The sequence below is a fragment of the Ipomoea triloba genome, chromosome 1, assembly GCF_003576645.1.
Source record: "Ipomoea triloba cultivar NCNSP0323 chromosome 1, ASM357664v1".
Classification (NCBI taxonomy): Eukaryota; Viridiplantae; Streptophyta; class Magnoliopsida; order Solanales; family Convolvulaceae; genus Ipomoea; species Ipomoea triloba.
Genome location: NC_044916.1, coordinates 9,761,701 through 9,777,107, shown reverse-complemented (window position 1 = coordinate 9,777,107; position 15,407 = coordinate 9,761,701). Strand labels below are relative to the sequence as shown.

The window sequence follows — 15,407 nt, the reverse complement described above, 5'->3', positions numbered from 1 at the left end:
AAAAAAAAAAAAAAAAAAAAAAAAAAAAAAAAAAAAAAAAAAAGATCTTTAAATCTACCATTAGGCATCTGTACATCTTTAAAGAAATTTTGACTTCTCTAATTCCAAATCAATCAAAGTAAACATAGGGGCTTATCTAAATCTATCAATAGTCTACTTAAAATTATAAAGGATCACATATCACTATATCAGCAAATTACACGTTTAAAATTGCTCGGGTAAAAGAGGAGCATACAGTTGCATAGCCATCCTAAAGACACCAAGAATCATAATCAATATCCATACCTGTGATTCTGTGAATTGTGAGACATGAACCTTTCAAAAAACCACTACAAAAAGCCATGCCCAATATCCCACATCCTAATAAACAAATAAAAGAAAGACTTCCAAAATTCAGTAGGAAAGCATCCTACATTAAAGGATCTGCCTACAAAAACTTCTAACGGATTTCAAAAGTGGTAGAAAAGGAACAAACATTTATGATCTATCCCTTGGTAATTAAGAGGGTTTTGTTTCCCTTCACGTTTCAGATAACCATCCTATACTATTCCAGCACCCTAGTACCCTACCACTTCTACTATACATAAAACACTATATTAATATCTAAATTTTTCAGAAACCTTTCTCCATTCAGGAAAATAACTTTAAAATTGATATCATTGTGCTAAAGTCCCGCCATCATGAAGGGTCTAGCAAATACAAATATCCATGAAAAGAATCACATGTTTTATACTAAAGAATCAAACTCCTAAAGGATTTCATAACCCTTTAGGACGTTATCTGCAGCTGCACCATAACCTACTTACCGACCATCATAACATCTGACCAAATATACATATCCTCGAAAAAAATCATATGTTTACTACTGTTATATAATCTAAGATTGGATCAGGGTCACTCAACTGGGCTATAATGCACATGGGCCAAACCACACTAAAAGATTGAATCCAATCAATTAGCTAGTCTAACTCATAGCCTTATAAACCCATATATTCTATCTTATATTTTCAATGTGGGACTCTTAACATCTACTAATGAAGCAAACTCCTAAAGGATTTCATAACCCTTTAGGACATTTTCCATGCTTAAACCATAACCCACTCACCCACAATTGTTCCACCCTAGCATTTTATGCATATCCTTGAATAAAGGAGTATATGTTTGCTACTAAAGAATCAAACTGATAAAGGATTTCATAAACTTTTTAGGGCATTATGCATACTTACACCATAACCCACTCATCAAAGTTGTAGCATCCATATATTTGCTGACAAAGTTTATAAAAAAAATTTTAAAAAAAAAATTTTAAAAAGAGTATACAACTCAAGAACACCCCAAACTGAACAAGAAAACTAAAAAATTTCTGACCAAGTACATGCAATTACTATAGATAAAGGAAAAACATAGACATAATTATTATCCTTAGATTTGCAAACATATTATACACATGTAAACATGATACAGCTGTAAGGTTCATAATTACTATGCAAAGAAGCTGAAAACTACTTAAAATATGCCAAAAATACTAGCAATGTATTCAATATGACTGAATATTCAGGAGAGAAAGACCAATTGAACTCAACCTTGGTACCTCCTTCAGTCACAATTATAGTTTCCTTTTAGTAGAGAAATAAGTTCAGCTATCCTCAGCAAGTTCAGCAATTTTACTTAAACATTGCTTTATAAAGACAGATGGTCCTGAATTTGAATGAAGATTTATAAAAATAAAAATAAAAATAAAAATAAAAAAGGTGGGTTTCACACTCATTACTACAAGGAAATAAGGATTCTAAGAAACACAAAGTGCTACAAAGATATATTAATTTGCCACTATCATCTAATGACTTTATAAACACAGATACAATGTCAACCTCTTCTGGCATACCCTCTTAAGTGTATTAATTTAGCTCGCAACCAACAATCTCAATCTCTATAGAAAACACAAAAATTCTTTGGTGAACATCCATTAAGTAATTTACATATTTCAAGGTTGAGCCTGTTTAAGTGGTGAATGTTTCTCCAGTTAACCCTTAGGTCATTGGTTCAAGTCCCGGGAACAAATTCTTTGAGAACAGAGCACCCTCCTTCCTAGACCCTGTGGGAGCCAGGAGCCTTGCACACTGTATCCAACCTTTTTTTTTTACAAACTTCACTACCCCAAGAACTTCAAGTGTCCCAAATCATTTTTAACTTAACTAGCCTTGCCTTATTTATGTTGTCCAGAAGGGAGGGTTGTAAAACAGAATTAGCTGGAGAATGCTACAAAGATTGCTCAGGGAAAACAGCCAACACATAATCAACCAGAATTGCATGGCTTTGTAAAGAAATGATCTAAATAGTGTCCAATAAAAAGCAGCACAATATTATTGTTATTCTAAGATCCTACAAGTAGTTAATAAACCGGAGTGCAAGTATATAAGGAACATACAGAAGCTCTTTTGAAGGCTCCATCTACCCATTCAACTAATTCTAGAGTAGCTTTGTCTTCAGGAGGTAAAGAGAAACGGTTAACAGCCTCTTCTCCAATGTCATACTTTGCCCTCTGCATACAACTGTAAAAATAAATAAATAAATAAACAGGAAAGGAAGAAGGAAAGAAAACATAGTGAATGATGTGACTGTATCAACTAAAGCTGATAGAGGAGACATTTACTAGAGATGATAGAGAGAGGAGACATTATTTTAATATTATTCCCAACATACCCCTTCATACATGGAAACATGCACCACATAAGAATAGTTAGCCCTCCCATGAAGCATGAATATGGACTTGAGCTTCATGAGTATTGTGACAGGAACACAAACATGATGATACACAATTACCCAATAAAGGGAAATGCACATAACAACATAATTTGTGTAGTACTATTTACACCAGGTATTTATTACTGAGTGCAGCCACCTCAATTAAAGAAGCACATAAGTGTCCTTTAAGCGACAGGGCTACACATTTTTTGGTTATCAGGGTTTTCAAAGTTTTATAGGCCATGTACCAATGCTAACAGTACCTAAACAATGAGATATCATGTACATCAACAAAGAAAACTTCAAATAAACAAAATTCTTGAATTTGTTGAGCAAATCTGTCACGGGCAAAAACAATTCCAAGTCCTAAGATCTCATACATTCAGCATTAAATTCCATTTATCAGCACTAATTGCAATATAAGATCCATAATACCATTCTAATCTGAATCAAAATAATGATTGTTGAACTTAATGAACCATCAGAACAACTTTCTCATTTTAAATTAACAGAGGATAGCTCTGTTTCTGACTTTTATTTAATTATTACTTTCAACAAAAATAAATAAATAATGCAAAGTTCAAAACAACTAGAAGAAAATAAGTATTGCAAATTAGGTAAATAAAAATATTTAGGGGGCCATATAAAATTCTCATTGTAGGGGTAGGTGCAGAAGGTACCTGAAAGATATCAACCTTAGCCCTAGATAGACTAAAAACAATAGTAATTACAAATAAAGAGTACAAAGTTGTATGACTTCTTGAGAAGGCTAGACAAGAATACTCAGTCACAGAATTGCCTTATATACACTGTGGATGTCAATTATATTATATGAATTTTACTAGTTATAGGTCTCAATGGGAACTTGGTAATTTGGTATACATAAAGACGATATGGTATCTATCCCTTCTAACAGTATATAAATTTAAATACTGATTAAATTTAAGAAAACCACCCAACTCCCATTGACAATGTCATAATTCAACAAAAACACCCTACTCATCCATAATACCCTTCATCTTAAATACATTTATATGGGGGAAAAGGAACCTTTGGTCCCTCAATTATTACACCTTCTGAAATGTGGTCCTTGTCTTTCAATTTGTTGAAATGTTAACCCTCAATTATCCAACAAGATGTTAATCTGGTCCCTGAAATTAGGAAAACTCCCTACTGCCAAGTGCCACCTGTGGCTAGGGTTTCATGGGGTTATTTCTGTAAATTCCATTCCCTCTCCTTTGTTAACCTTGCAAAGCAAAGCTATACACTCCAAGTCACTCTTACCCCCACTGCCACCGGCCAAGGATGTTGACTATACATAGTACATACACACAAACAAACACACACACATAAAATGTAATTAATATTAAAATACACTAATGATTAAATTTTAGAAAACCAGCTGAACTTTCATTTACAATGTCATACTTAATTAAAATAATAAATAAATAAAATAAAATAAACTACTCAGTTTAGAATAATCAGAGACCATGTTAAATAGATAAGTATATATGTTAAGCACATCTGTAATACAAGACATGTAAACAGTACTTTGGATATTCGTATGTGCCGCTTGTTATGCCGTGATGCTTAGGCTCATTAGACTCTAACATGCTTACTAATTATATATGATAGAGAATATAGAATTCTGTCAAGCTTGCCATAGAGAAGGGGGGGTGGGGGTGGGGGGGAAGTGAGGACAAAGGTCCTCCAGAAAGATACAAAATCATCTCTAAGTAGATACATAAAGTTGGTAAAAAAAAATGCTGACCAGCTTTTAAAGCTTTTATCATGCTATGTCAAGAAAAGGAGGCACGAATGTATAAAGTAGCAAAAACAATAGCACTCACAGATTCAGTAGCTTAGAAGGTGCTGCACGTAACACAGTCAATGCCTCCTTCCATCTCCATTGTCGTTCAGACAATGGCAAAAGGCATTGCAGAATAGACAACCGCCACTCCCAATCTTCAATAAAATGCCTGGCATTCAAAATTCGCCATTCAAGGGCTTCTTTTCCACCAGAAGAAATATTCTCATCTCGGGCATTCTCCTTCTCAGATGATGGTATATTGTGCCGCAATATGTCAAGTAGCTGTCTGATAAACAACACAGCTGTCTCATTCACTGAATCTTGGGTTGGAGCCTCCAATTGTTTTCCAATGGATGTAGTGGGCATTTCAGATGAATTCCTCGATGAGGTAGAAGATGCTGAATAGAGAGAGAGACCATCCATATGAAGAAGAGAGATTATAATGTTCACCATAAATATCTGCATTTATTAAGATGAATAAGACATGGCATTAATACAAGAAAGTTGGTATTTCAGCCTTATTGCAACTCTGGCAAAAGCAGCTAGAAACACCTTGAAATTTTTCCATGAATATACAATTACAACTGTACAAAGTAAAAATATTTTCTTCTGGAATTGTTTTTATATTTGCAAATTCTGACCGCTAAAATCTAATACTTCATATTACATAGAGCATTGTAGATATCACAAATGCAGGACATCATATTTGATTTAATTTTGACTATTTATATTCCTAATTGAAAACTAACTGCCAAGGAGAAGATAACATTGAGTGTTTCATGAGTATTCCAAAGACTAATAGTAACCACTCAAGTCTAGCCTAAACCAAGCCCTAGTTATGTACATATAAAACCATTATAAAAAAATTAATTGCATAAACAATATATATAGGGGGGAGAGAGAGAGAGAGAGAGCAAGAAAATAAAAAGAATATAACCTTCCGGGGAACATTATTGATGGCATCCAGATGGCTCTTCAGGTCTTTCAAGTAGCACATATTAGCGTTCCCCTTCCCGTCTCCTACGCTTGTGTCGTCTTCCATCGCCCCCAGAGAAAGAACAGCAGATTCCAAAGCATATCTCATATGCATAAGTTCAATATCTTGGACCCTACCAAGGAAATATAAAGCAGAAAACCAAACTGTTTTTGTGAGCTTATCATTCTCCAAACCCTCACGCTTTAAAGGTTGAAATTCTCACCTTTTAGCAAGTGAGAATAGGAATTTTATGTTAGGTTTGGCAATGAATAAAAGAAAATAGAAAGCAACAAATCAATAACTCCATGCATGTATTCAAAGCTTAAATTTAGGAATTGCATAAAGTATGAAAATTAGTAACAGATTACTTTAATAGAAGAAAAAAAAGTATCGAATAATTGAAAGAGTAGTCATGAAATGATGTGAGCACAATAAAACTCTCTGAAAAACAAGTAAACTCAACTGGTGCTTCAAGGGAGCTATAAGATATCAACCAGCAACGAGGAAAACAAAAGTAAATATAGCAAATCAGATCAAGAAAACCAGCGTCATATTGCAGGAGACTCATAATCACACCTCTTCCAGGCTGCTAGTGTTGAAGTAATTGGCTGCATGCTAATCAGCTCTATCGCATCTTGAAATTTAATGCTTGGAACAACATCAAATAATACCTATAAAGCCACTTCAATTAGTCTCCAACACTAGCATAAAGAAATTAAAAAAGAAATTAATTATCTAAGAAGAAATATTATATAAGATGCATGGCCATCAATTTTAGATTAGTATTTTGGCAAAAAAAAATGTTGGTGCATCTTTCTTGTGAACTCAGAGATTCAGCAGGCCATACAATTCAATGTTGGTAAGTAGTACTATAGCAATCAACAGTTATGATTTCTTTACTGCACCTTATAGTAAGCCAAATCATGTATGCAGCAATAACAGATAAACTCATACTGGAGAAGTGCTCCCACAATTAGGATAGACCAACAAATTCATTTATCCATAGAAATCCACCACCCACCCCCACACCCCAAATTTAAAAAAAAAAAAAAAAAAAAAAAAAAAAAAAAAAAAAAAGAGAAAATGCAATCCCAATCCAGAAGATATTTTTTTCCACTCAAATCAAAGGTGCAATACTATGGAAACATACACATTTATCCTATTGATGAAAACTGTGCACATTTTTCAAGGCAAACTAAAGCCCGGCATCATACCCGAAGTGGACTCTGCACAGATAGCCTTTCCAGCACAAAATTTTCAACAAAAGGATCCCATTTGATGTCTTCATTTCCTTGTTCTGTGCACTCACTTCCATACAGAAGTAACGAGGATTTAGAACTCCATGATTGACCAGAATTCACAGATGAAACAAAAGAAGCAAGATCAAGCCGGTAACATAATAAATCGCAAAGATGTTCAACACAAGACACCTGCCAAAATGAGGGTTGACTGTTAATCAAGAAATGCTAAGGACGTGTTTATGTACAAGATATTGAGGGAATCAAGATTTCCAGAGCATGTACCTCATTTAATTTGGAACAATAACGAGGAGAGTCTTGTAAACGAAATTCTTGTGATTTGCTAGTCCACAAAAGTTGCATCAATTTTCTCCTCAATGTTGTTCTACCAGACAACAAGTCCCAACCAAGCACAGCCACAAGAGGCTGAAGTCGGGGAAACAGCAAGAGAACCTGCCATAAGACAGATGAACGAAATTGATGAGTTATTACCAGGAAGTTGAAAGCAAACTGATGTGCCAATATGTTGCATCATAGTACTTTTTAATCCAAATAAATATATTTTTACTTTGTCTCTGATGATCTCTTTTAAAAAAAACCCAAATAGATATGTTCAAATTATGATACACTTTTTCAATAGGTAAATTTAAATTTACAATACGTACACTGCTAGCTTCTTGAAGCTCTTCCTTCCGCAGAGCAGATAACGCAGTATGCATGACACACTCCAGCACATGCAAGCCACTAACACGAGCATAATGATACATTTCTCTCATGCATGAACTCACGGCAGTGTCCAATAATCTTGCCCTTTCATTTGAATCTGTATCAGGTTTCAGTTCTCTTATAAAATTTTGAAGGCGTAAAAGGGGAAGAGTAATGTGTTCACTATCACAAGTTCTCAAAATCTCCATCTCTGCGAAGAGCAACTCATCTTGAATGGCCTGTTTAACACCATATATCAACTACTGAGATCAGTATTTTATGAAAAGTTAATACTAGTACTCACAGTTATTTGCTAATCAATTGTACAAGCCATCTGCTGCATTTTCTAGCTTAGCAAAGATTAACTTCTCCACAGAACACCAAACTCTAGAAAACTTTTAGGCAACTTAAAATGATAAGTTGAGCTGGTTAAAATGGATATGGAAGTATTAGTAGCATTGCCACTCTGAATTAGGAGATCCCATATATGAGGAAGGAAATTGGAATTTCATTATACTTTCCTAACCAAGCAATTTGAGATTAATTAGGAACAGTAGTATTAATTGTGGAAAATTCAGTGATTTACATATTTTCATTGTAAAAGGAAACTGAAACTTCAAATGACTCAACCAAGGTAAACAGATAATTTAAAAGCATTGAATTACTATATCACCAAGAAAACTTGCAACAAAAAACACTTAGCATTATCAGCACCTGAATCATTTGAACTAGGCGTGCACAACATGATGAAAGTGCTTCTCTAAAAACTGACAACAGCTTATGTCTGGATGCAAGCCAGGCATCTCCATAATCATCCTTCACTGGCAAAACCCTCTTGAGAATATCATGCAAAACCAGGCTATTTAAGACATGAAAAGGGGGAACATAAATAGAGATGCAACAATGAGAAGAAACAAAATGGAAATATGCATAGCATGCTTCATTTTTAAAATACAGTTTCTTCTTATCATGTCGCAGGCCCAAAATATTGGATTGTCACAGTGCAACACACCAGAAAGATACATAACATTGCTTCAATTTTTAAAATACATGATCTAAAAGCCTATGACCCAAATATTGTATAATCTCGATACAACTCAACTCAACTAAAAGCCTTAATCTAAACTGGTTGGGTAGATCATATGGATTCTATTTCACCATTGAGTTCCTTTTACTGCCAGTTCATCACACTAGCTTTGGAAACTAACACTTTGGACATAGAGCACTATGCATCATTCATTAATAGTAGTTCATACAAGAAAATCCATCGGCATAAGGTGCATCTAAATGTTAGAAGGTTGGTAATTACCTAGTACATGATTGAGTGCAAGGAAAAATACACTGCATTGTACATTGAGAAATCTATTATAACCCCACCCCCTTTTTTCCCCACAAAACTACACAAATAAATAAGAATTTGAATTTGCTCAAAATAAAAGCTATAGACAAACTTCTCCAAAATGTTTTAAACAAAGAAGTGAACCTATCAATTAATATACTAAAGGAATATAAGAATATTATAGATCAAATAAATTTAATTTCACATGCATATTTCCATATTCACCTTAGATTAACTATCCTTTGGGATATTAGGTTCATAAAACTTCATGTATAACCAGATTCACTTTAGATTGATAATCTGTGGGGACAATAGGTTTGTAAAACAGTCAGGCAACAGCTATGCAACAATTAGTTAAGCGAAAACCTCAGAATTTATAATTTTAACTACTGATGAGAAGAGTCAATCTTATTATGAATGAATCACAGTCAAAAGTATATTGGAGTATCGGACAGAGGTGGGCTATTTACTAAGAAGCAGACTATGTATTTATAACTGCTAATGAAGAGTAAGTGGTGTTCCATTAACAGTGGGATTGATTCATTGGCTTCAAGATCTAAACTTATTCCCTCCCCTGTGCTTATTTACCCTGGCCAAACGACACAATGGAAATAGTATTGTACTCTTTATGAAGGTTGCAATTGAGAACAAAGGACCAAGTAAAGCTGGAGGCAATATTGCATGACTGTCTATGAGACACATTCATTTGTGTGCTCTTAAGGAGTTATGCAACTTCTTTTAACAAGTATAAACTATAAAGAGTTCATCAAAAAAAAAATCTCAACCCTTCTGCTCCATCGTACATGGTTCAGGAAAGAAAAAACAATCTCTTTGTTTACTTCATACTAGATGCAAACTACAGATACCAACTAACCACCGAATTCACTTCTAGTATTTGTTTAATAACTGAATTTATAATAAAACAAACTACTGTATAATAACCACTTCCAGCAATTTCATTACATCAATCCTTTAGAAAGCTATGTAATTGCAAGAACCATTGTAGTTTGAAACAAAATACCATTAATATTAAGTGAAAAAATTGTATATTTTCATCACAATTCAGAATGGCACACAAGCCAATACTCCACCAGGTTTCTTGTTGAAGACTATTAGGATATGAAGTAAGCAGATGCTAATAATATGCCAATGTTGTACATACAAGAGTCAAATGACTCAAATCTCATTAATAATTCCTCAATTTAAAACTTCAATGAAAGGAATTACTTTTTCAACACAGTCAAACTTAGTTTACACATGAACCCCTATCCACCAAGCTTCCTGTCAAGAAGGTCCATTACAGGTTAAGTAGTGAACCAAGGCTATGTGTTACTGATGTACAGTGAAGATTCAAATCCTATATGTAATTCCCAAATCTTAGATCAAAACATCCACAGGGAATATTACATTGTATCGTATAAGATAAGGCTGTTAAATTGTAAAGGTAAAAGGCACATTAAGCATTTCAAAGGAAGAATCTTTTAACAGAATACCTATACAGGCATGGATTCTATTTGTTAATGATCCTTATGGGCAGCATTACATTGAAAAAGCAACACAACAAATTGCAAGTGGCTGAAGTGACAACTTATTATAGAACTGTTTTGCTCATTGGAAGAGAAGTTGTCCAAATAGAATGTACATACCGATGCTCCTTCTCCTCAACTCCATAATCAAAATTGAGAAACCGAATATGCGAAACTGCTCCATCCACATCATCCTTCTCCAGGCATTCCTTCATGGCATCCAAATGTGAAATCTGAACACTTCTTTGGATCAATTTTAGCACCTTCTCCCCGGCATCATTATGCTTCACTGTTGTCCTCAATGCAAGAGCCATTGCTGAATTTTCACCCTCAATCCAACTCACCTGCTTTTGAATATTCACACACAAAGCATCAAAAACATCAGCATTTTCAAGAAACACCCTGCGTAGTCTCATAATTTCCTCTTCCTGTACCACAATTTCACTCCCAGAAGTCCCTTCGTTCTCCCTTGTATGATCTATTTCAATCAAATCCGGTTTCAAGCGGGTCAACCCCACTTCAGAAATCCTTTCTAAAACACTCAAACAGTCCTTTAAACTCTCGTCTTTCCCAGGAGGATCGGGATTCATTCCATTTCCTCCAGGGTCCTCTAAGTCCGTGCCCTTCTTAAGGCTCTCGGAAACCCTAAAAATGACAGCATACAAATACAGCAAAAACTCAGCCCTCAATTTCAGCGTGTCCGCATCAAAGGACCAGAGGTTGGACGTAGGCTCGTTGAATTCGAGGAGTTCAAGCGTGCAGAGGAAGGTAAGTAAAGCCGGGGATGGGCAAGAGTGGGACCACAGGATTGAGTTGAATCGGCCGCCCTGGGCAACGATCGTCTGAAGAATGGCTCGAGCAATGTCCGGATTCCGAGCTCGGAGACTACGCAGAGTGGCTCGGAAAGGTTCGAATTGTGCCAAGAACAGGTGGTTTGCTGTGACTTTACAGAGGAGCTCTGTGTCTTTGTCCTCCATGTTGATTCACGGTGATTAAGGGTTAATATCTACGGCTATATAAATAGATTGATGTACATATCTAGAGAGAGAAGGGAGGGAGAGAATTGAGGTTTTAGGTTCCCAGTTCTTGCAGGGATGAGGAAGACAAGATCGGTTGGAACAGTTGAAAACTGAGAAAGTGAGAAGATTTGTGGGTGCGGAGTGTGGACCCTTTATATTACTCCCTATTTCCTTCTATAATGGAAACTACGTGTAATTCAAGCAATTTAGGAATGGCAATAGTAGGGTTTTTTTTTTTTTTTTAAATAACAGGGAGTTTGGTTGAAAGGAGGAATTAGTTGAGAAAGAAATGACAAGTGTAAGTAACATGTATTACAGGTGCATGTAAAATGTACACTGCGCATCGATACTAAGTGCACCTAACGTTATAATTAGGTGCACGAACGTTAACAAGGTAAATTAATTGCACTTGTAAGTGAAAATAGGTGCACTTGTAAGTGATTTTACTTGCACTTTTTATTTGCAAATGTGCACCAACTACTTGCACTTATAACACAATTATTTGCACCAAAGTTCGAGTTATTTACGAAAATACCACTGAGTCATTTCTTTAATATTACATCTAATTCGTTGATCTGGACACATGGACGATTGTGAATGATTCTTATTTTTCTCTTGGACGAGTGTTCTCACTTGAAAGCGCCCCTATATATAACATAATAAGTTTCTATCATGATTATGTCATTGGTTTATGTCCGTATTTTTAGTGCCGACTTGTTTGTACATTGTATTCTTAATATTGTACATCATTTTTTTAAGACAAAAATAATACTCATTTGTTACTGTATGTTTCCAATAAGTACTATATATGCGATCACTTTTCCAATGGGATAACGTTATCATTCAAGCAATCAAAGGGGAAAACAAGATATCTGAAGCAAGGATTCAGTTGAAGGATTGAAGCCATCATAGGGACTCAATGGATTTGATCGTTGATCGCGACTCAATGTCCAAATATAGTGATTTTTGCATGTTTTCTTCTAATTTTATTCACCAAAGATAAATTTATTGATTAATTTTGTTAATTTTATGAGATTTGGACGATAATACAACAATTAAAAAAATTAGGGTAATAGAGGTCTTGTGGTTCAATTTATATATAAGTATGGCGATAGTGACAATGTGGGGCTATAGAAGTTGCCAAGCTTCTCATTTAATATTAATTGAACCACAAAAAAAAAATTGTTGGAGTTAAATTGATGTTTGTATAAGAACTAGAATAAAATTGAGATTGATTTTAGTATTTAATGGTCCTGCAAATTTACACCACAATACTACATTTATTTAAATTTAATGATTAATTTTGTTAATTTCATGAGAGTGGTAATAGTTCAATAAAATTTATTTATATTTAGGATAATTTCGTGGGAGTTAGATGATGATCGTATAATAATTAGAACAAAATAGAGATTGATTTTAGTATTGAATGGTCCTGCAAATTAACACCAGAATAATTAAGAAATATTGGACTCAACAAGAATGAAAAATGATCAACTCATTGCCATAGTTATGTCTACAATTAAGAATTTCTTGATTTATCCCCATTTACTTTATTTAGTTTTGGAATGTTGCTTCATGCTAGGAGGTATGTAGCTATTTAAAGACTTCATTGTACAATGAAGGCGCCACAAAATAATTGTTGCCTTTTATTTATTTTCTTCTCTTAAAATTTAGTCTATTCCTCCACTCCTTGTCATCCCTGCTCCGCCACCTTCAAGTTTTTACTTCCCTCTCTTTATTCTCGTTGTTGTCTGTTTGTATATTTGCGTCCATTCCTCTATGTATTCACGTGTCACAGTATGAGTCGGGGACTTGTTTGTTGTTTGATCTTTGTTGATTGCTTAGGAAAAAGAATTGCCTCCATTGCCTTTTTTTTCACATTAAGGGTGTGTTTGGAAACCCATAAAATGACTTTTGAAAAATGTTTTCCGGGTTTTCAGTATTTGGCAAGAGGAAAAAATGAGGTCAATGGAAAATGATGCCTTAGTCAAAGGAAAATAGGTATGTTTTGGGGGAAAAATGACTTCCCCTTGGGGAAGTCATTTTCCAAGGGATATACACATGCAAAATTTGTCAAAATAGTTTGATTTAGTTTTTACTTTTTACAACACTAGTCCATGGGCTAGGGTTCATGCAACCCTATCCCGCCTCACGTGGGTTGGTGGGCCCCGCGTGCCGGCCCGTAGTTTTTTTTTTTTTAATCATAGTTCAAAAAAATAAGTAAAGTCTACAAATATTAACATTGTGAATTTGCAATACAACTTTAAAGTCTAACAAAAATTAATATTAATTCAAAGTTCAAAAAAAAAAAAGTAATGTCTACAAATAATATTAAGTTTTTCGTATTTAAAAATTAAAATAAAATTACATTTTTATTTTTTATTTTAATATTTTATATATATAAAGCTAAGTAATGGGAATGCCACTGTACATTGACTAATTTATATATGTATTGTACTGCCCCGTCATTGTACAATGCATTAATTATTATCTACTTATCTTTTATATATATATATATATATATATATATATATATATATATATATATATATATATATATATTATTAGGGCCTCACTTGCGGGTTGCGGGTCTTTGCTGGGCCAGGCCCGTTAGGCCTGCTATTTCTCTTCTTCTTTCTTTTTTTTTTTTTGTATGATCCTAACCTACGAAATTTATAATATATTATATGTTCAAAACGGATAATGGCGGTGAATGAAAAACTCATTATCAAAATAAACCCATTTGAGTTGAATAATGAAGTATACAATTCTGCTCATTTTCCAGAAAATGAACCAAACACAAAAAGACAGTTTTTTCGGGTGTACAGGCAAACACCGGAAAGGAAAATGTCTTTTGAAAAATGACTCATTTTCTAGAAAACATTTTTAAGGAGTCATTTTACAGGTTTCCAAACACACCATAATACTGTAAATTCCAGTTTGTGCATATTGAACCCAAATGGTTGCAATTGAGTTTAGGAGTTTTTTTTTTTTTTTTTTTTAAGTTTTTGCTATGTATTCAGTTAAAATGTATTTGCTTTTATGGTTAAGGTATCTGCAATTATCATTTTGGTTTGAGGATTACCTTAATTTCATGGTTGACTGGATATGTCTTGAAGTGTTGGTGCTTCAATGGGCAATTTTATTTATACTTCTTTTCCTTGTCTTCCTTTCTCTATGGTTTATTAATCTAAATGATTTGGACAAGGGTTAGATGTGCAATTTTATTTGAAAAACATGATTTATGCATAATGCAATATGTTCATTGATTAGGTTATACCATATCAATATTTTTATAAAACAAATATCAATTTCCTGTGAAATTATGTGTGTTTATATTTTGCAATAACATTTTTCAGTTGTTAGAAAATTGTTTAACAAATTAGGCTAAGGTCTAGGATTTTTTACGGTAGTGTAAATGTGAAAGGAAACAATATATACACAATGCATCTATGTCGTTTAGTCACTCGAAATGATAGCGATAAGTAGTCATTAAAAGATTAAGGCTAGCATATCGATATACAACTCTTCAGTTGTACCAACTACAGTCTATATATACATCATAAATGTCGAATACAAACACTAGAACTACCAGTAGCTTAGTGTGCTCTTCAGTCTTCTCTCCCATCATGGGTCTATTCATTCTTGGACTTGCAAGAAAATGGTTATCTGAAATCAGCAGTATAGAGGTTGTCTTCCTTGATGTAGAGGTATATGCATTTAACACCATATTGTTCATCAACAATGTCATTTTCCAGTTTGCAAAAAAGAAATTAACAAGCAAAGTATGATTTCATTGTATGGCATTGTTATTCATGACCACATACAAAAACCGTACATAGAAAATTTCATGACTACATTTCAAGAACAAAAGGTTTATTTTGTCAAGAATTTCTTTGTCATTACAAACTTTTATATGAACAAAACTAGCATGCATAAATATATATGTTAAAATTCAACCATGAGACCGCAGCAAAAGAATGTAAAAGTGCAGGGTTTCCATGGCATATGTATCGCCTGAGATCACTCACCAGTTTGAATGGTAATCC

The 15,407-nt window shown here is 34.0% G+C and overlaps 1 protein-coding gene across 1 annotated transcript in view; it reads right to left on the bottom strand.

Moving 5' to 3' along the window:
- LOC116027922 overlaps nt 1–11,492 on the bottom strand; it is a 37,852-nt gene extending 26,360 nt beyond the window's left edge. Inside the window, exons 1-9 of the mRNA XM_031269709.1 lie at nt 10,460–11,492; nt 8,189–8,333; nt 7,435–7,713; nt 7,055–7,222; nt 6,746–6,961; nt 6,108–6,202; nt 5,493–5,664; nt 4,596–5,014; nt 2,429–2,552 (exon numbers count right to left, since the gene is read on the bottom strand). Coding sequence (XP_031125569.1) covers nt 2,429–2,552; nt 4,596–5,014; nt 5,493–5,664; nt 6,108–6,202; nt 6,746–6,961; nt 7,055–7,222; nt 7,435–7,713; nt 8,189–8,333; nt 10,460–11,316 — 2,475 coding nt within the window. The 5' untranslated portion in view covers nt 11,317–11,492. The remainder of the gene's footprint in view (nt 1–2,428; nt 2,553–4,595; nt 5,015–5,492; nt 5,665–6,107; nt 6,203–6,745; nt 6,962–7,054; nt 7,223–7,434; nt 7,714–8,188; nt 8,334–10,459) is intronic.
- Between the last annotated feature and the right edge of the window lie 3,915 nt (nt 11,493–15,407).